Source organism: Chaetodon trifascialis, chromosome 8 (assembly GCF_039877785.1).
Source record: "Chaetodon trifascialis isolate fChaTrf1 chromosome 8, fChaTrf1.hap1, whole genome shotgun sequence".
NCBI classification, from domain to species: domain Eukaryota; kingdom Metazoa; phylum Chordata; class Actinopteri; order Chaetodontiformes; family Chaetodontidae; genus Chaetodon; species Chaetodon trifascialis.
Window position 1 is genome coordinate 17,338,422 of NC_092063.1, and position 21,688 is coordinate 17,360,109.

The 21,688-nt window shown below is 40.4% G+C and overlaps 1 protein-coding gene across 1 annotated transcript; it reads left to right on the forward strand.

Annotated features, from left to right (window-relative positions):
• The first annotated feature begins 16,291 nt into the window (after positions 1 to 16,291).
• Positions 16,292 to 19,489, forward strand: masp2 (MBL associated serine protease 2). The gene is made up of 6 exons (XM_070969164.1): positions 16,292 to 16,299; positions 16,373 to 16,595; positions 16,679 to 16,856; positions 17,483 to 17,614; positions 18,890 to 19,086; positions 19,310 to 19,489. Exons 1-6 carry the CDS (start codon positions 16,292 to 16,294, stop codon positions 19,487 to 19,489), a joined length of 918 nt encoding a protein of 305 aa, XP_070825265.1.
• The last annotated feature ends 2,199 nt before the right edge of the window (positions 19,490 to 21,688 follow it).

A 21,688-nucleotide genomic window follows, 5' to 3' on the forward strand; every position in this document is an offset into this window, starting at 1 on the left:
AATGATACTTAATATTATAACGATAATAATGACAAAACAATGCAGTCTAAAAATCTGGGAAATAAATACTATACATTACATATACACTGAGTTATTGTACAAGAAATGAAATAGTAAGTCCAGTAATGTAGGGGCCAGGCTCAGAGTGAGTCTATTCTAGTGACACTAGAGGCTGTTACCTATCCAATACACATTATTCTTCATCATATTACCTTGATGGTGCGCTGTGTCAGCCTCACTGAACACGACATGATTACTGTGTTTGTCTCTGCGTTTCACAGATGTGTCAGAACTAATTTACATCCCGCACTAGTGAGGATTTAGAGGAGGTTAACATCAAATGGTTTCCTAACCCGGCCTCGGTCAAGACAGGGCAAATTAACACCCAGCGCTCAGATAATGCTTCTGAGCAAAGGTGTGAACAGGCAGATTGGGCGGCGATTCCCCGCTGACAGAAAAGGCTGCATCCTCTTCTGTGTACAACAAACACTGTCAACACAGAGTCATGTTATGCTGAACAAAATTGATTTACATAAAAGGGATTGGAATGATCTTTTGAAATGAAATGTTTTATAGATTCAGGTTAGTGCAGCTGACATATTGTTAATGGAATACACTGTGTACTCAAAGCATGCACCGATTCAATGCGTACCAGAGTAAATTAGAAATTTAAAACAGCATAACCACATTAATTTAACATCTCAGCTGAGAAAAAGAAAGGAAAAATACTCCTCATAGCCTTCCTGAATGTTTATTGGATACGTTATATAGTGGGTGTACATGTTTTATTTGAAAAGGAGACATGGAAGTTTTGTGCAACCCGTAGACATACTTGGACATTATTAACCCTGTGACTCTGGACACGGCGCCTGCAGCAGCCTTATTCATCTCTGCCAGCTGGGCTCAGTTTGTTTAGTGGTGACATTTTAGATAGGTTGTATCCAGAGCACTGAACAAATGCAGCATGGTTGACTTGCTGGGGTATTTTGAAGTAATATAAATATAAAAATAACCATTTTTTAAAATGTTCCAGGGAAAGTACGTGCCCATTAGGAATAATGGACCCGTCTCGCTGTATATCCAGCAGGCTTGCATCACTCTGTTGAGAGATCATTAGTGCCTTTTCAGAAGTGACTCTCCTAAAAAAGAAGCGCTACATCATCAGGAATAGGGAGTCTTTGACTGCTGAATAATGCCAATTGCAACTGAGCAAAGCATTGTAGCACACACAACACACAGGTTTAAGTGTCTCTGATGTATTTCTCTCAAAGAGTCCTCCTGTTTGGAAGCACAGATGGGAATGGAGAGATTGTTTTCCCCAGCAGGGCCTAATGATGCCTGATGGCTTATTCAGCCGCCCAGTGCCAGTGCTAAAAGCTGATCATTACAGGGCCCTCTGCTCTTTCAGTGCTAAAGCTGTGGCTCCGAAAATGAGCTGTCACCAGCGTGAGGAAGGGATGCAGCATGCCGGTCACTATAGTGACCCTGTTCATTCTGGATGCCACTACTTTGGGAAGCTGGGCAGGTCTGTGGCTTGAAAGCAAAACACAGGGTTTCAAAGATTTAGTTAACAATGACCTTTAAGTGCTGTAGAATGCAAACCGCAGGTTACATTTATTGCAGCAGAAAGGAGCAATCTTATCATTTTAATATGAGATGTCGTAAACTTGGTCTCATTAGTGTGCTCTGACGATGGCAACTACCACTTGAAGGTTTATTTGCTTTCACAGTGTAATTAGAACAACCAGTAAAAAAATACAGGCTAAAAAGTTTGACCAGATTATCCCCAAAGACTATGTTGAAACCATAGTAAGACTCTACAGTCTACTATCAATGTTAAGCAGCAAAAAGGTAATTGCTTATAAAGCAATACAATTAGCTGAAGCTGATGGGAATGTCATTCTGCAGGTATGCGGTGATTAACCAAAGTGTTGGAAAAAGGTAAAGGACAACCAAAAAGAGGTAACATGTACAGTAGTGTGTACCAACTTCATGGTAATCCATCCATCCATTGTCAAGATATTTCATTCAAAAACACAAACATCAGCCTCATAGTGGAATTAGAGAAAAGGTCACAGGATCAACAATGACAGTGAGATTCATTCTCCAAGGACCAGGAGTGAACATTTCATGGAAACCCATCCTATAGTTGTCAGCATGGCAAAACAGTAAATGTAGTTGTATATGTTGTGGCATTATTTAAATGACAACACTGATTAAACAGATTTCACGTATTTTCATCTTTTTTTTTTCTTTCTTTTTTTTTTTTTTACCTAAAATAATCTCTCTTTTTGGTATTTTTGTCTGTATATGTTAAGGTAGAATTAGGCAGACAGGAAATATGGAAGAGAGAGAGAAGGAGAACATTATGGTCCCTTGCTGGATTGGAGGAGGGATATTATTGTTTCATGCTGCGCACCCTGGTTGAAGATAATCTAACTCTTTCATGAAATCATACTATACTGTGTATCTGACCAATCTTCACATCTAAAAAATTGCACGTGTAGTGTACTGTGCATCAATTTCGAAACAGAATATAAAAGGTGAATAACTGATAACTGATTTATATTTGCAATATCCTATGCAGTTTATTGCATCCTTCACTTTTAAACCTTTCCAGTTTAAGATTTAGCTGAGAGGGCTATGACCATTTTGATGGCATTGAACCTGGAATTCCTTGCAGATTTTGCACATAAGGCCAATATAACATTTGCAAAACTTAGAAAAACAATGGGATTGGTTCATATCTTTGCCTTGAATGGATTAGAACACTACATCTCTGCAGTTTGCATAATGCCAGACATAAAATGTTGTATGGAAACAGATATATGCACCATACAGTTTTTTCAAATATTTCACCATAAACCACTGAATTTTAAGTTAAGCATCAAAGCAGAGAAGGATTGTGTAAGCAGTGGTGCAGAGGCTTTGTGGTGCGGAGGTGGTTGTACTTTTGGAAACAATGCAAAACATGTAAAGACTAATTGTTTTGTGCTTCAGTGACTAACTGAGTGACTCTCTGCACTGACAACTAATCTCATTACTTTATCTGTTCGGCTTCCTTCTGTGACAGTGTGTTGGCCAAACAAGTTGGTGGTGTCTATGAGCCTCAAGCTTGTGAAGACCAAATTTTAAACCCTTCAATTTCCACTGGAGTCGCTATGGCTGAAAAAGAAAACTACCAAAGTTAGAAATATGGTCTTAATTATACAAGTTATGTTCAGCAGTTGTATAGTGTTGATCTTATGATGAGGGAAGCTGAGTAGAAGAAGGACAGAAACAAGCAGTCAAGTCATGAAGCTCCTAAGAATACCTTTATATTGCTCTGTGCTTTTGTATTATAGTCACTTCTATCAGCGTAAATGTGATCCATCATGATAAAGTGGTGAGAGTTACCGTCACAGTTCATTAATTTGGCTTTTACGCTGTCAGACTCATGACCAGGAGCAACTAATGGTGATTGTGTCATTAGAAGAATAGGACTGCAGGGATTGGAGAAAGTGGCACAAGATAATATTGGCTGTCTTGTTTGAGCACAGCGTTGTCCTGTGTGATGTGTACAGTGTAGGGCTCTAATCACAATGGCGACACTCCTGTGATTAGCTACCAGAACTGTCCTTGTCTGGCTCAGTCTTTGCACCTGGAATAGATTTGTTGTCACAGCAGCAGATGAGGATCTCAAGTTATGTTATTTTCTCCCAGTGTGTAGTGCTGCTTATAACTATTTTCAGGACAATTGGGCCCTTGTGGGATGGCAATACACCTGATTGCAGTTGCTCTAACAACACGATATCCCCTTAAGTCAATAGTCCAGCCGTGATGCAGAGACAAAAAAGAAAAAGAAAAAAAAAACCCTCATGTGAGCCGCAGAGATCCTAAATGTTACTACAGCATTACGGCTGACAGTGATGGTTCTCGTTTATTAATGTAATGTGAAGTCCTCGCCACTGCCGACAAGAGGGTCGCCCCATTACTCATATTGGAAATCCATGTTTAATGTTCAGGCTGACCATCATTTTTCTCAAGCCTAACAGACCCGAAAATGTTTAATCAATTATACAAGTAACAACCCCCCCATTAATATCCCTACTGGAGTTATTGAGTCATGGCCTGTCAGCACTATTATATAATTTCATGTCAGTCATGTGGGTATGCTCATGGTGAGTCAATGTATAGTGTTGTTAGAAGAAATGTTCACTGCTGATCATTTGCAGGTTTACCAAGAACTTAATAGAGGTGAGTAATTTTTGTCTTCATGCATTTTCTGACTTGTCAAAGTCACGTTGAGTGAGCAAGCGCGTGTTTTGTAATCCTGTAGCTTAGTAAAACCGGGCTGTTGGAAATGTAATGAAGGAAAAAGCGCATTGAGGCACCATAATGGAGGAAGGGATTTGGGGGTGCGAGCAGCACCTGTGTGCCATTTCTCATCATTGCCTGTGTGCACCAGCGTCACCGAATGCTTTACTGCCTTATGGCAGTCCACTGAATTGCTAAAGCTGGGGCCTGTTTGAATTAGCAAGGAAATGACTGCATTTGTTATCTGTGAAAAAGAGCCATGCCAGGCTAAATTGGAAGAGTAATGGGCCTGACGTCAGGAATGAAATCCAGCACAAAAAGGCTCAACATCAATTCATCAGGAGCCATTCTTGATCATTAGCATCAGGGGATGCTGAGAACCAGGGTGAGCAATAAATTATACGCTGAACATGTGGGTCTAGTGTTTGGGACACTTTGTTGCAAATGCACCAAGGCTCTGTTACACTGATATGCAGCCATTGCAATGATTCCTCTTACAATACAACAACAACAACAACAACAACAACAACAACAATAATAATAATAATAATAATTAGAAGAAGAAGAAACTTTCCTTGTACAGAATCTTTCATGTGAGAAATGTACCTCAATGTGCTTTCCAACAAAGAAATCACATGCACCAAGTGCTTCACATAAAAATGACAGAATAGAAAGAACAGAAGAACAGGGATAGAAAAAGAATGTAAAATAAGATCGAGAACAAAATCATCCACTTGATAATAATAGTACAAATAAGGTAGAATAAAGATGAATGTAGAATACAGAGAATGTGGAACAAGATGGAAAATAAAACCGGTGAATATTACTGACAAAATAGACATAGAACGCATAAGATCAAGTAAAATACAGCATTTTAAAAGAAGTGCAGCAGTGCAGTGGTGCATAATTGCAAGACAACATTTATAGTCCCGTATAAAGTGAAGAGATACATTTATAGACGATGTGTGTTCCAGAGGTTTGGGGAGTAAGTGACAAAGGCTGCATCCTGAATGTTGGGGTCCTCCAATAAACCAGCGGCAGATGAACGCAGTGTTCTCAAAGGCAAATAGCCAACAAGGAATTTAACTCCCTAAGTGAGACAATGCAACGCTTGTTAACATAGATTAGTGGATTTTTAAGATAATTCATCAATGTTTAAAAAGCTGCAGTCTTTCAACCTTATATATGATATTTGTTTATTAATTCTGGTGTATTAGGACAGTGTATCTGTGAAATGGGGATCTTGATAGATGAAGGATATTACATTCAATACAATAACTTAAACAAAATTATGTGCATTAATTAAGAAGTATCCTTCTTGGAACCATGAAAATAATATATAAAATTATAATAATAAAGTCCAAGTGTATTTTATAACAAAATTTTCATCAATAGTGCTGATAAACAACAAAAACATTAGTTCAACTTTTCAGTTTCTATTACCAAAAAAAGCCACAATTTAACTTGTTAAAATCATCAGTCATATAATTGGCCCATTTGTGAGGGTTGGAAATGTTATCTAAAACTCTTATGTTTTTCAAATTGATTATCATTTTTTCAGATCATCTGGCCTGATTTTTCCTTTGTGTCTTTTCTTTGAACATTGATCATGTCCACCTCCAGGAGAGCAAAGCACTAACGGCATTTCTTGCTGGCATTTGCATGTTCGTACATTCTTAAAGTCCCGTTTCACTGGTGTCATTTTCTCTGAAACCACCCCTAAGGAAAGCTCTTGTTGCTCAAAAGCATGCAGCAAATTGGAGACTTCAGCAAGAAATCACTGTGAGACATTTCCAGGTGTATTTTTGTTTTATGCAATTTAATGTATTCTCTGCGCCCACACACATTGAGCAGGAACAATAGCAATGTTAATGGGAACATTAAACCGAACCTGCTGCTGCCATGAAGAAAAATGTTAATATATATTGACGGCATTCAATCAATTCTTTTTCTTTAGCTCATGAACATCTGGCCACGAGCCTCAAGTCCACAATAAAGTGAGTGCCCAGAACAGCCAGAAGCAATGATATTTGAAAGCTGGATTATCTGTTCTGTGAATTAAATGCGAACGTTCCTGCCAGCAACATTTTACATTCCTGCAATGTTGTAGTTGTAGATCTAACTGTTGTGAAATCAGACACTGAAAAATGTGCAAGTGAGTGTCTGACACTAAGAGACATCTTGGCCTGTGCTGCTGTTAAACCGTCTGTTATTTGCAGCAGCTAGTGTGCTGTGGAAGCCTAAACTCTACAGTTTATGCAAAGCTACAGTGGACAAGCAAATTACAGTGGATTAACTCTGCATTGTTCCTCTGTGTTCAGCTCAAATGACACATCCCCACTTATTCAAGTCCTTAATTACAGTTTACAGCATGTGGGTGGTTGAGACTACTGTGATTGCAGCCGGTGGAAAGGAGAGAGAGGATGAGAATGAGGATGAAGATGGTGAAGGGATGTTGTAGTGTGGGTAAATACACTCACAAAGTGTACTACTTGCATGACTGGGAAGATAATTTGTTTCCAGCACATTTGTTCAAAGACACAGAGCAGAGAGATGTGTAAATTGTGCAAAATTATCAAAAATGAACGTTCCCCTCTTTGCCTCCTTCCACCAAAGGATAAGACATTGATTTGAAGCTCTCGCTCCCTGCATCTCCATCACTGCCTTTTGTTGATTCTCCAGATACAGTGAGTGTCCTTTTGTCTTGTCGATTGATCTCAGGTGGCCTATTCTTTATTTAATGACTGGCTGACTTCGTATAAGGAAGCACTTCATTACTGCATGGTACAGCAAGCAGGTGAAGCAGTGCTGTGAGGACAGCATCTGTCTTGCGCACATGGACACTGAAGATTTGATCACACTGACGGCCTGCGCCTTGTGCCTCTGCACGTTTCGCGTGCATGCTCAGCTTCGTGTGCGTGAGCAAATTATGTATGGCACATGCACAAAGACACGACTGAGTTTGGTCAATGTCTTGCATATGTGCTTTGTTGATGACGCACATGTACAACACTTGCTCCAATGTTCATATGTATCCTGAAACCTTAATCATGAGTGATTGTGCATTGAGCATGGGAGTTGTTTGATTTAAGACACGTATAAGCTCTCCAGGTAACAAAAGACATCATCTACATGAGGTTTTTCATACTCACATTCTGGCTATTGCAGGTGCAAGTGCAAATGCAAATGCATCGATGTTGCATACATTTTTTTTTTATTAATAAACAAACTGCAGTTAAGGATCTTAATGCACAGCAGCTCTACAAAAAATAGACTCTGGGTAAGAAAATTATTTAAAGGGAAATCCACCACACATCAGTCTACTGATTTTGCACAGAAAAGCTAATTTAAAAAAAATCATCAGGTAACTATTCTTGGAGTCAGCTCCTTCACAGTCAATTAGTGAACATGTCCGTGGGTTTTATTTAAATGAAGGCCTTTCAGCTGCGAATCAGAAAATGTCCTCATATCCCTGTCAAATCACCGTGGCTGCTGTCATTATGTCAGCAGTTATTCACCGTCGAAAGAATAGCTTCAGGTTTTGTCTTCAGATGACGTCACCACTTCAGTCAGTCTGGCTTTCTGCTGCTCAGCCTAGGAGACATTTGCTCAGATTCAGAAGTTAGAACAGCACAATATTACAAAAAATATTCTCATTCTTGTCTTGTGTTTGATTCCTTGTATTTTATTTTTGATACAGTGTGTTTCATATTACACATTTTATTTGACATTTTGGTATATTTGAACACTGACTCAAAAGCACCTCCAATATTTCATTACAGCCACAGCATTCAGACTTCAAACGTAACTGCAATTTGTTAATTGTGCTGCTGTCTCTTTTGTTTTTGTCAGGTATTATTGAAGACTGCCTCCAGTCGACAGCTAGGAAAGGTTTTTCACACCCTCAGGTATGACCTAACGGTGTGAATCGCATGACCTTATGGTGTGAGAGGTATGACCTTAGGGTGTAAAAAGCTTATACATAAAGCTGAGCAGCTACAAAGAGCATGCAGTGGAAAAGGTGGTATTTCACATAAGGGGGATATGGTTTTTCTATTTCGGAACAGGCTGCAGTGCAGATTACAGCCCTTCACCCACCCAAAAAATATTTTGTCTCCATTCATTAAAATAAATAACCAGTACATTTTGAAGGATTGTCTGTCTTGCAAAATCGAATTACTATAGCTACAGCATTCCAGCGCAAATCACTGCATGAAATTTAGAAAGAAGAGTGACCTCAGCCTTAAAATACTACTTTCAGATGGGGAAAATCTACATTTGCAGGGAGCACTTTGATGCAGATTTAAAATTTTTCTGTGACAAACTATACAGAATCTTGGGTAACAGGAAAGCAATCACTAAATTGTCTTAAGGCAGCATTATGCAACTATGTTACCTTAAACTAAACTGCTTTGAAATCATTTTGATGGCACACTGACTTGAAATAGGGAGAGTGGCTTCCGGTCCACGCCCCGAACGGCTGCTCTTGCACTATATAACAAGGACTGAGTGGGTACAATCTCCCACAACAAGTACATAAAGTAAAGCTTTACTGCACTATGTGACTCACCACCATGGGTCTTCAGCCAAAAAGAAGATAGCTCGGTATTCTCTGTATGCATCTATTGTTTTTCTATCCCACTCGGTGCTCACACAGGGTGGTTAGGTTGTTAGAGCAGTGTTTCGGGGGGCTTCACTGATTACTGTACAAGGGCACAACTTTATAACATTATTCATGGATTTTGGTGAAACTCAATATTTAATGGAGAGAACAGCTCAGTGATCTTCTGATGGACGGATAGCTAGATAGATACTTGTTGTAACAGTTAACTGTTAACTGTCAGCTATTAGCTGAGCCTGTCTGCTCTCCCACAGATAGCTGGACGGCTAACTGAGCTAATCGGGGGCATAGTATGAATTTCTGGACCCAGTACATAGGCATTCTCTATAGATCCCTCCCCAAATCCACAGCTCTGTAAATCACTGAGAATTGAGGCAGAGCCGCCGGAGGACCTCACAGGGAAAATGGAAAATATTTTCTCCATAAAATATGATCCAGATCCTGGTGTTATGTGCTCCTCCTGCTAGTTCTGATGTGCACACGATGTTGACTCATGATGACTCGTGTTCTTCCTTCAGGTGCATCTGGTTTCGTCTGATTGATGGGAGCCAATAAAGAGGGGGCAGAACCTCCGGCCTCAACGGCAGCAGTTGGTCTGTGACTGACTGTGAGTACTTTCTTTGCCTTTGTTGTTTTTCTTACTTTTCTGATGGGTCCAGTGGTCCTATTTTTGTGGCTTTATTGGCTGTTAGGTTTAGATATTAAATGGTGGTTTTGGGTAAAAGGAGGAACCCAGTCCAACACCCTTTTTAAGCTGGTCTATGATTAGGGATTCCCTTCTTTTGTTAATTTTTAAAAGCACATCAACCTTCATTGTTGCATGGGTTGTTTGGGTTCTGTTATGGTTGTATTTGTTGTCTTGTTTTTTTCAATAAACTTGATGTGCTGATTTTCCTAATCTTTTTTTAATGTCAGATCCCTTTTGCAAAGAGACTGTCTGAGGGTTGTACCACCTCGTCAGAGCTGGTGTAAATCACCTTGGTACAACAGTTAAGTACAAGTGAATTGTGCTCCAAAACTGTCGAGGCACCAAGTTGCAAAAATTATAATTTCTTGTATATTTTGCCTTAAATAGATAATGTGATTACAAAAATAAAATTGTTGGCCCATGTATGACCCATATAAAGATCAGTTTTTTGACATTTGTCCATAAGACATGCAAATATCACAGTACCTTTAGTCTCTTACCTACTGCCCTTTCCTTTCATCTGTTTACCTGCTCAGCCAGTACTCTTTTTCAATCAGCCCAGTGTTTAAGCTGCTCTCCCACACTCACTGATCACCAAATTGTTAGGGTTAGGATTTCTATGCAAGACTCTCCAGCATCTGCTATTGGACTGATCTCTCATTGCCGAACCTGCCTGTCTTGGACTACGTCTGCTCTCCTGTTCCCCGGTAAATACCTTAGCCTTCTGCCCCTGACTAAGAGTTTTGCCCTGCACTTTCTGGTTCTTTGTTTGCATCACCAAACATTTCAACAGACTGTGAATCTGCCTAAAAAGGATGAACGGAGTGAGCTTCGTCTGCACACCTGCTGCTCTGCAGCACTGAATAGACTGAGAGACTTTTTGCTGAACTTTGTACTGGGTGACTGCTTGCTTTCTTGTTTCTGCCAAGTCAGAGATTAAAGTTGGTACAAGCTATGTTGTTCTGGTGGCATTGCATTTGGGTCCTAAACCAACCTGTTACAGCAAATCTTAACATGTGGAAAACACTCCTGGATTCCCTGATCATTTGCTAGCTATCAATGACTACCAATCAGGTTCCTGAGCTCAGTTGGACAGTAACAGCAGTTGAACTTTTAGTCGCTGACCAGAAGTGAATGGCTATTTAACATGCTGAGTCTGTAAATTTAAAGGTTTTAGACAATCAGTTCCTGGAACAAGATGGAGAATCTCATGGCAAAATAGGCTGATGAGCAATTAAGTGTTTCAACATAGACAGAGAAATGGTTAAACTGTACCAGGTTCCAGTTCCAAAGCCACGGCTGTGTGCACTATAGAGGGGATAGGTTGGGGGAGAAGAGAGCCAATAGAGCCACAATCACAGTGCAATGTGCATCATTAGCCCTTCCCAGTAAGCAGTGTGTGCAGAAACCAGCCATGAATGAACACCTGGAATCTAATGAGGTACTACTGAGGAGCCTGGCCTCATTTCCATGGATAGGTTTAGATTGGAGTTAGTTGAAAGCCTAACTCGTGCGTGCGTCTCATACAGACACTAAAGGATACGTTACAAACATGTGAGACACTGAGGGGCATGAAAAAGCATCTGTACTTGATAATTTCTACAGACATGACTAAGACCTCATGCTCCATTTTTCCTCAAAGACCACCTTAAGCTAGAAGAAGCTAAGCTATTTGCAGATTCATACAACCCTCCATACCCCCTTATGACACCATGGAAGCTCTGCACAAGCAGTTCAAACAGCTGCACCAACTAGCCCTGGCACAAATAACAAAGCTCATGGATAGACCTGACATTCACAGCATTGATGTTCATTCATGTTTGTGCCTTGGTTTACATGCTCGAGCAGTTGCAGAGAGAAGGCAGTGTCTAACTGCTGTGTGGGTCCCACTTCTCAGGCTTGTTAAACAGGCTGTATCCGTATGACCTGAGAAGCAGTTTCAAGAGGAGAATGCACCCAGGTTCCAGTCCCCAGACTACATGAGATGCAGGTCCACAGGGCAAACACCCGATTCTCTTCTCCTCAGAAGGAGGACCCAAGGAAAAGAGAGCAGTGGAAAGACAAGGCCGATATAAGTTAATGGAACTGAAGTGACACAATCCCCTGACTTTTCCCCAGGGAGAAAATAAAGACCTACTATCCTTGTCGTGACAAAACCAAATGAGGAGGAGACCAAAATGTAAGAGTAGAATGAACACTGAAGGTAACCTGCAAGAGATGCAGTCATCTCTTAATACTGCACAATATCAATGACAAGATGCCAGGGAAAGACAAGGCACAAGCAAAGGTTAAGCCACCAGACAAAGACACCACTGTCCTTGTCTTGTCTCACAGTTGAGGACAAGCTCTGTATAGGGCAACCCAAAGGGAAATGGATGGTTTTTGCTCAAGGTTGTGAAGATTAGAGTCCAGACCAGAGTTTTATGCTGTGTTAGTCAATACGTCTGAGCAGACAATTCTGTTACCTTCTGCTAGGTCTGTACCAGCACTATATGGAAAGTTTGGCTGGACAACTTCTGTTGTAATGTGGCACTATATGAATAAAATTGAATTGAATTGTTACATGGTGTAACACGGTCCTCCTTGGCTCTTTATCACACGCATACAGCCTGTTCACCTGTGCTCATGGAGGCCCAGTAGCAGTCTAAACCTATTTAGGCTGGACATTACAAGGCCCTGCCAAGGGTGTGAAAATAACTCCCAGTGTCCAGCTATTTCACTTTCTCTTCATTTCTCTTTTGACTGTCCCTCCTCTTTGCTGCATCACCATGTTGCGATGCTTTGGCAGCTTGATGTACTTCCCTATTGCACAACCAAGATTGTCACAAAGTCCAAACAGGACAATCAGGCTGTCAGTATCTGAGACTAAGGTGGTTAGAGTGGACATATTCTCCTGTTATGCCACACCGAATCTGCAAAGAGCCTTGGGGTCAAGGGGTTAAAGGTCAATCACGAGCCCCCAAGGATGCAACTCTGCGACTGCTCAGAAATGTGGAGAGGAGGTTGGCCTAAAAAATCCATCAAAGCTGAGACATATAGGGCAGGGATTCAGAAGCTGGAGGACACCGATTACATGTTAAGTTGCAGCCTGAAGAGGTAGAGCTGTCTATGAAGGCTTGGTATATTTTACATCACCATTCAATTTGTCATTGTAGCACCAGGGGAAGAACCTGAACATTCTCCTCTTACCAGAACCCACTCTTTGTCCCTCTTCAGTTTCTTGATCAGTCGTGGTCAAACAGGCTCCTGTGAATCCATACTTGGCTTGCCCAAGTTGCCCATTGGCCACCCGACATATGATCTTACAAAGACCGCCCACTGACTTTCGCAAGCCAATACGACCATGTAGGGTATATTGTCCCCTTTACCACCCTTAACCCTCTATGGTACAGCGTTGCCACATGGCAACAACCCCATTTTAAGCCTTCTACACACAGATAATACATCCCAAGGTATGATGCAATGCATTAAAAAAGAGGTGGGGTTCTAAGTAAACCATTAGCAGTGTTTAAATTTGTCACATGACTTTCTGGAGGCCATTGTGAGACCCTTTTCTGCAGACATCATCGACAGGAGGAGCCTCACCATTTGACTCCTAAAAATTCACCAAAAAAGTGTTTTCTCGAAGTTTTTCAACAGGGGAAAAAAATATACACTCAATAATAGGTGAGTTAAGTTCATTATTATGTAGTTTCTTGCCCTGTACTTGATTAATAAATAATAGAAAATGTTAAAAATGTGTACGTTGCCATATGGCAACACCGTACCATTATGGATTGCTAGCCTGGCATGTTGATAACATGTTGTATTTAGTTAGAGGCCTACTTTGCAATTGCATTGGCGTACACTGATCTTCTATAGTCTATAAACTATAATAATGCACTTTGTGAGTCCTTTCCACATTGCATATGATGATATTTGACACATCTTTCTTCCATTTACAGAATGAATGCCAATTTTTTTTATGGTAAATCACAGAAAAAAGCTGAACTAGCCCTCCCACTAGATGATAGTGAAGATGACAAGGGATTCAGTGACGAGGAAAATGAGCTGCTGGAAACACAGCAGAGTGAGAGTGATGAAGACAGTGAGATGGATGAAGACTATGAGCCAGAGAATGAGGACAGTGGAGACAGTGAGGACAGAGACAGTGAGGGCAATGGAGACAGTGAGGAGAGGGAGGACAGTGAGGGTGAAAGTGAAGTGATAGGTATTACCAGTAAGAGAGTGTAAAATGTATATGGTAATCATGTTCCAGCCTCTATTTATGTATTGCATTAAACTAAGAATATTTACTAAGGATATTTGCTTGTTTTCTAGGTCCACCTCCTCCACAGGAAACGGTAAAGGCTAAAGGGCTGGTGTGGAAGAAGAGCAGGAGTATTCTTCCAATTCTTCCAATGTCTTTTTAAAAGCTTTTATTTCACATGAGATGTATTATTAACTGTTCAGGCTACTGGGGATTGTTTATACTAAAACATGAGTTTTAAAATAAATGTTATATACAATTTTAAACAAAACTCTCTTGTTTTCATTACTTTCCATTATGGTACGGTGTTGCCATATGGCAACGAATCCTAAAAACTACTAAAAAAATAATATTTTTTGAAAATGTCTCTTCATTATGTTTACTAAGACAAAAAAACAACCCAAACATTTTTTTACCAACTGGGATCATAGTGCGTACCATAGAGGGTTAAAATACAGAGGTGCCACATTTATGAAACAATAAAACAGTAATAAGTGCAACATATAAATATTTTGTAATGTTTTGTTTTGTATTACGGGTATTACATTTCAGTTTAAAGTACTAGAAAACACCTGAATATCTAAAAAAAACACTAGCTGCCCTGGAGGCTGCAATGTGTACCACACATAGCATAAATCAGTACATAAAAATGGAGCAGCTTTCAGCTCAAAAGGCACTTACCCTTACAATTTGAATTTTCAAACCTGCTGGTACAGTAAGTCTAAAAAATGTGGGCAGAAGGTTAAAACAGTATGTCATGCCCTTTGTACCACAGCACATATTCTTTCATGAGGGAATTTAGAGAAGTCTGTATCAAAGAGTGAAACTGGGTGGAATATCTTTAAAGCAACTGCACAAAATGCACTTGAGAACAAAGGAGTTTCTCGGGAAGTTTATAGTGTTACAAGGGGTGATGTAGCTCTTTTTAGGGCAAGCCTAGGTGGAAAAAGGATTTTTTCCTATTTGCCTATTTTCATCTGTTGTATCCTACTGAGTTCTCTGGAAATAAAAGGCCAGAAGCTTGAAAATTATTTAGACTCCGGCAACGGAAATGGGTCTGATAGCAGATAAATGCCACAATCATGATCGTTTTTTAGTTACATTTTCCACAAATGCTTTGTTTAGTGTTAGAGGGTGTCATTTCTGTTGGTGTAATGTAGTGGAGCATCAAAGCCTGAGTGGCACCTGGAAGATATCCAAGAGGAGAACATCTGCCATCAGTACTCTCCACTGTGGCTCAACATAACACCAGTTCACAATCAGGCGAAAAGGAAAAGGTTATGGCACCATTCAAAAAGAGTACCATGAGTGAGGTCATTTGCAAAGGGAAATTAACATTAATGTGTATGTGGGTAATTATTGTAATTCACTTCAAATACTAGCCATTAGTGCTTTAGTGTTAGGGAAAATGGGGGTTAGTTATTACAAGCTTACTTATCAGACAACTGTTGCTGGTTGAAAGGCACCATCACTTCTGAATAACATCAATGTCCATATTCCATCAAAACAGACAACATGAATACTCATTATAAAAGCATTTATAATGAAGTCTGACCTTAAAGCATTTGGCACAGTGCAGACATGTTAAAAAAAATTGCAGTCTGGTTTCATTCACTGGGAAACTGTTGCTGACTGTTTTTGTCCCTGATACAGTAATTATGATAAATGGACTGCACTTACATTGTGCTTTTCTACCTTACAAAGTGCTCCATAATTTACCTCTCATACACTCACACAACGATGGCAGCAGAGATGACATGCAATTTGAGGCGAACTGTCTTGTCCAAGCACACTTTGACTTGCAGACAGGAGCAACCAGGGATCGAACAGTGCTTAGTGGATGAACTGCTCTGCCTCCTGACCCCTTTTATTAAGGTGCAAACAACAGGTGTGGGCTGCAAACGTTGTGGGAGTGTATTTATTTTTCTGAGGCTTTTATTTGCACCTTTATTGGTCCGAATCATGAGAGCAGGCTCTGAAATAAGTTAGCTTCCTGAGTGTGGTCTGATCTGTCTAAACAAATTTCAGAGGGAACTGAAGTGTGATACAGATGATGGATGATTTCCAGTTTAGAAACATATTCAATACTTTTATTGTTGTTATATTTCTCTTCGATTTTTCTTCTTCAGAGTAGTTTGTGTCATCTTCATCTAAACATCCATCATTTCCCACTTGTAAAAGCTGATTTGAAGTAATAAAGCAGGGAGAAAAATTAGTTTGACAGAATAAGAAATGAATGTAAATTATTCTGACATTTATTAGTCTGATAGATTCCCGTGACCGAGGAAGGTGGGGAATGATGACAAACTGATCATGTGCCTGTCTCACTTTGTTTACCTAAATGTCGGCCAGCCAGCCAGTTGGGTTCATTTACCCTCTGATCACTGGGAGTGAACTGTTCCAACACACGCAAAAATCTGGGGACTGTTAAGGCAACATGACCAGGTGAGTGTCAGCTAGCATTTATTTCTGCAAGATAATGCTTGAACGTGCTGCCATCACACCTAATTTGGCCCAGGGCCTGCTGCGTATTTGTTTTATTTTTCCTCCTCCGTGTCTCGCTGAGTGTGGAAATGACAGGGTTATACGGCAGCTTCACCTCCCCCAACTTCCCCCAGCCATACCCTGACAACCAGCACATAGTGTGGAACATCAGTGTCCCAGATGGCCACAGGGTCAAACTCTACTTCAGCCACTTCAGCATGGAACCCTCAAACCAGTGTGAATATGACTACATCCAGGTACATGCTGGAGAAACTCCACTTCTATTATCTGCACTGTCTGTAGCTTGCTCACTAAAAAGGCTCTGACCTTGTCAAACCAGGTTTTGGCAGAGGGGAATGAAACCTTGCGGTTCTGTGGAGAGGAGGAGAAGAACTATGAAAGCACCCCAAGGAACACGGTCATCCTGTCAGCTGGGAACCTCATGTCAGTGGTCTTTAGGAGTGACTACTCTAATGAGGGCCGATTCACAGGCTTCCAAGCATTTTACACCTCAGAAGGTGATGCACAATCGTGACATTTCATGCCAGGAGGCAAAAACATTTTTGGTGGCTGTGATTACATCGAGCAATGTGCAATGAAGTTTCTAGGGAAATAATAGCAGGATTATATGATGGCAAGTATATACTGAAAGGCATACATAAATACAGTGTAAAGTAAGTTACTAGAATGAAATTAATTCACATATAACTCACACCTTCTCCATATGTATTAACACAATTTGCAGCTTAAACAGTAGCTTGACAAATACCTCTGCCTATTTCTCTTAGCCCTTGTATCCCTACATTCAAACAAAATGTGGTTTCATCACCGCACTGGCCTGTCTGCTGTTTCTGTTTTTGTGCAATTAGTACTTCTCCGGTTTAAATTCTTGTTTTAATTGGATGTAACGATCACACCCCTGAGCTTGCTGCTTCAGAGCAGAGTCATGGTTTAGTTTTTGCCAACTGACGTCACATGTTTGTGTGAGTGAGAAATTAATCAGAGGCAGGTTTAGGCACATTTAGGATTTACAAGACATTCATATAAAGACAGTCCCAATTTCTCCAGTTAAAGTGTGCTCATGTATGGAAAAATACACATTTATGTGCTGTCTTTCACTGTCTAACCTTTCCCTCTCTAACAGACATCAATGAGTGTCTGTCCAAGATAGATGGGGACAAAGTGTGTGATCATTTTTGCCACAATTACATCGGTGGATATTACTGCACATGCAGACAAGGATACTTCCTCCATGACAACAAAAGATCCTGCACAGGTAAGAGCCAAGAGCAGATCTGAGCTCAAAGTGAGTCAAAAGCTGTATGGTGAGGCGCAGGGTTAAGAGCTTGGCACATGGTGTTTGACAGCAGCTTGATCTCCATAAATACACCACATGGTGTTTCTCAGGCTGAATACATTGCTGCTCAGCTCTTTACTACCAGACACAGCAGGTATAATTTCCATTAGTGAGGACTGATTTCTGTCTGATGGATTTTATTTTTGTATTGTATTTTAATTCCATAGCGTTTGTTCGTGATGTATTCAAATAATGGCCAAAGGGAACTCTGGTAGCTCATTTTGTAGATTGATTACCACGAATCAAGGCTGGTACAAAGCATGTTAGCCGCTCTCTCTCTCTCTCTCTCTCTTGCCTTTCCTGTCAAATAAAGCAGAAATGCAGAAAAATCTTTAAAATATTTATAATACAAAATGCTGCTAATGTCAGACTTGCTTGATGGAAGTGAGATGGGATTGCTGTGCTGTAAACATGTTACTTTAACTATTGGAAGAAAAGGCCATTTGTGTTTCAAAATGTTCTCAATATGTTCTCAAGAACAGAGCAGAGAACAATTTCCTGACATTTCACACAGGGCACACAGTTGATACTGCTCTAGATTGGATTTCATTCTTTCATAGCTGGCCTGTGCTAACTAGTTTCAGGCTGAAAAGGCATACTGATGCATAAAATAGTTGATCTCCGCCAGCTGGTGTAAGGCTAGGTTAATTACTGTTGATTCCTAAGGGAAAAGCAACTTCAAAACGGCATTAAAAATTGATACCTGTGTGCAGCACTAATAGTGTACTGACACCAGGTAATCAATCACAATTACCAGTTGATGTGCCTTAAATTATTATTCTTTGCCAGAGGACATAAGGTGACAAAACAAATCAGGCAATGAATAGGCAAAAATGATTATCTGCCTACAAATTGTACTAATTATATGAATTACAGCAACTCGGCCTCTTTGCAATACTCATTTGTTTATAACAACATCTGCACACTTGCTGGGGCAATAATAAACTTAGGCAAACCTAAATGAATCCCATCATTTATCGTTCCAGGAAATGTCTCATTTGACATGAAAAAATGCTGTCTTCTAACCAAAAAACTTTTTCATAACTGGTGCTTTGTAATTCATAAAGCAGCTGCAGGAAGAGACCTGTTCATCAGCATTCAAATGAACGTGCGAGGGCTGTGAACACTGAGGGCTGGACAGAATATCTAAAACATGCCTCAAAACACACATGTCTAAGAGGAATCTTCCTACAGTGCCATGCAGCAGCCAGGTGTTGACCTCGCTGTCGGGGGTTCTGACCAGTCCGGACTACCCGAGTCCCTACCCACCCATGAGCCAATGTGACCACACCATCCATCTGCCAGAGGGCTACAGAATAATCCTGGACTTCCTGGAACCCTTTGACATAGAGGGACACCCGGATGTCCCCTGTCCTTACGATATGTTGAAGGTTAGTCATGTGGCTTCAGAACCTAACAGGCACAGGATGATGAATAAGCAATGTATTCCTCCTCATGCTTGTGGAGGCAGCTTGAGACTGACTTGTCCTCCTGGGGTGATATACTGTATGGCCATGCTGTTGGCTGCATATTCAAGTTTGGCTGGACATAAATCAGTCAGGCATTTAATGAACCAACATCTCTGTGTCTTAATTGATGTTCCTCTTTTACAAGATTTCAACAGCTGGACAAGAGTATGGACCCTTCTGTGGATCAGTGCCACCAGGTCGCATTGACACGGGGAGTTACCAAGTGCATGTTGCCTTCAGATCTGACACTAGTGGGAAAAACACGGGATGGAAGATCAAGTACAGCAGTACCAAGGCCAAATCCCTCACTTCAACTTCAGACTAATGGCTTGTTCACATGAATGTTGTATGTCTAGTTATACACAGTCTGAACATTTCAGTTTTACACTGTGGCACCTTAACACAAGGTGTTGTGTCACTGGTGCTGCTATCCAAATTTCATGGATTGTGTCTAATTTCTAATCTGTCATCATTTTGTTTTTTTGTTGTTGTTGGTGAGATGCTAGAATCTCACCAGCACAAGCCTCCTTTAGCCACTTCTACTGTTACTTGTACAAATAAAGGAAGACTCAAAACCTCAAAAGACTCATTAATTTAGACAGTTCTTTAAAGTAAATATACATCCGAACACTGTAAATGTTTTGTGACCATTATATACAACCCGAAGCCATGCGTGATCAAACAAGCATTTTAATAAAAAAAAAAGTATTCTTCAAAGTATTGTAGCTGAATGCAAACCGTTCTGCTCTTTTCTGGCTAAACACAGAAATGCATCTTAATGCTGAGGCAGAAATAATAAATGAATTCCTTGAAGTATCCTTGAAGTCAGTCAGTCTGGTGTAAGAAGCGGTGAATGCTGGTCGTTTAACCTTCATACATTATGCAGTTTGTTCTCAGCAATCCCAGCTCTACTCCTCTATCACAACAGTCATTATAGGGTTCTTCAGTCCCATGAAATTGCCTCTAGTTTGACACTTTTGCATTCACTCACCAACGTTTCCTTCATCTGTACCCCACAAGTGGGGCAAAAGAGCACGCTGAAGTGTGTGGATGTGAGACAGAAACGTACTTGCGCTGATTTATTTTTACTCTGTTGGTTTTTTTCCTGTCGTCTTTTGGAATTAGGACAACGCCACTTTTCTGTGAACTTAAGACTTTTTTTCTAACCTCATTACGTTAACTTTGACTGAACTACGATGCTGCAATGTGCTTTGCACTTTGAAAGCCACCGCAACTTGACAAGGCAAAGTACTGACCCATACATCACCTTGGCATTTGCAACCCAACAGCATCATAAGCTCCTTGGTGGATATGTGTTCTCTGAGAGTCGTCTGACCACATGGGATAAGGTTTGTTTCCAGCATGAAATGCCCAGACAGTCCTCAGGGCAACAGGGTGCTTACAGAGCAAACCTACAGTTGTTCCGTGAGCAGTGTTAACTTCTAATCCAATCCTCCAAGACAGTGTGACACATGATAGCACCATCGACTGCTCCCGGATCAGACTCACTTCTAACTGTTCAGCCTAGTTGGAGCCAATTCCACAGGAATTACGCACACCAGGAAACCCATTAACCATCAGTTGGAAAATATCTGGCAGCAACATGCACCCAATAGGCTTACAGCTAATAGGCCCATCACGATATTCTTGACAACCCAGCATCTTGTGCATGAACCCGGTGTTGTTGAAGACAGGGAAATGGAGGATGTTCACGGTTAGAAGATGTAATTTTTTTTCTAAGGGTCACTCTTTAAAAACAGCCCTCTCTGGAACAACCTAAATATCCCAGCACGCTCAAAAGTTGGGTAATTAAAATCATTAAAATGGATATCGATTTATAGACTGAAGGAATATTCTCGTTTCCGGCAACTGTTCCAAAAAATATAATCTGTCTCAACACAACCTATTTAAGTACTTGCAAATCAGACAGTGGGAGACCCCTCTGGAGAAACAGCTGCCCAACACCTTCCAATGAGAGCTGCAACGTCAGCTATTTACGATATTCTCAACAATAAATGTCCTGAATGTGAAAGAGCTCTTACAAAACACAAAAGGGGTTGGATTTAAATTGCTCATGGTGATGCTGACTGGCACAGACTTTCAGAGAAAGCTCACATGTTTTAAACTCAATATCTTGTACAAAACCTACTGCAGACCTGCTGAGCTGAACAGATTTAATCATATTCCACCTACATGCCAGAAATGCATAATTACAAATTCGGTTATTGTTATTTTGTTATTTTATAGGAGAGCAAACAGTACAATTTTTACAGAGCATTTTTTTCTCCTTCAGTCCAATTGTGCTTGCATTGTGATGTTATCAGTATTGTTGAAAAATGTTAAATGCAGAACAATTGTGCTGTGCCTGCATTTTCACCAATAAAAATATTTAACTTTATATTTGACTCATTACACAATACTCAGCTTTTGATTAGGTCTTCAGATGAAGCGTTGGAAGGTCAGTGATGTCTGTAATTCTACATGCATTTAATAATCATGAATAAAAACAGGTGGAGCAACAGTT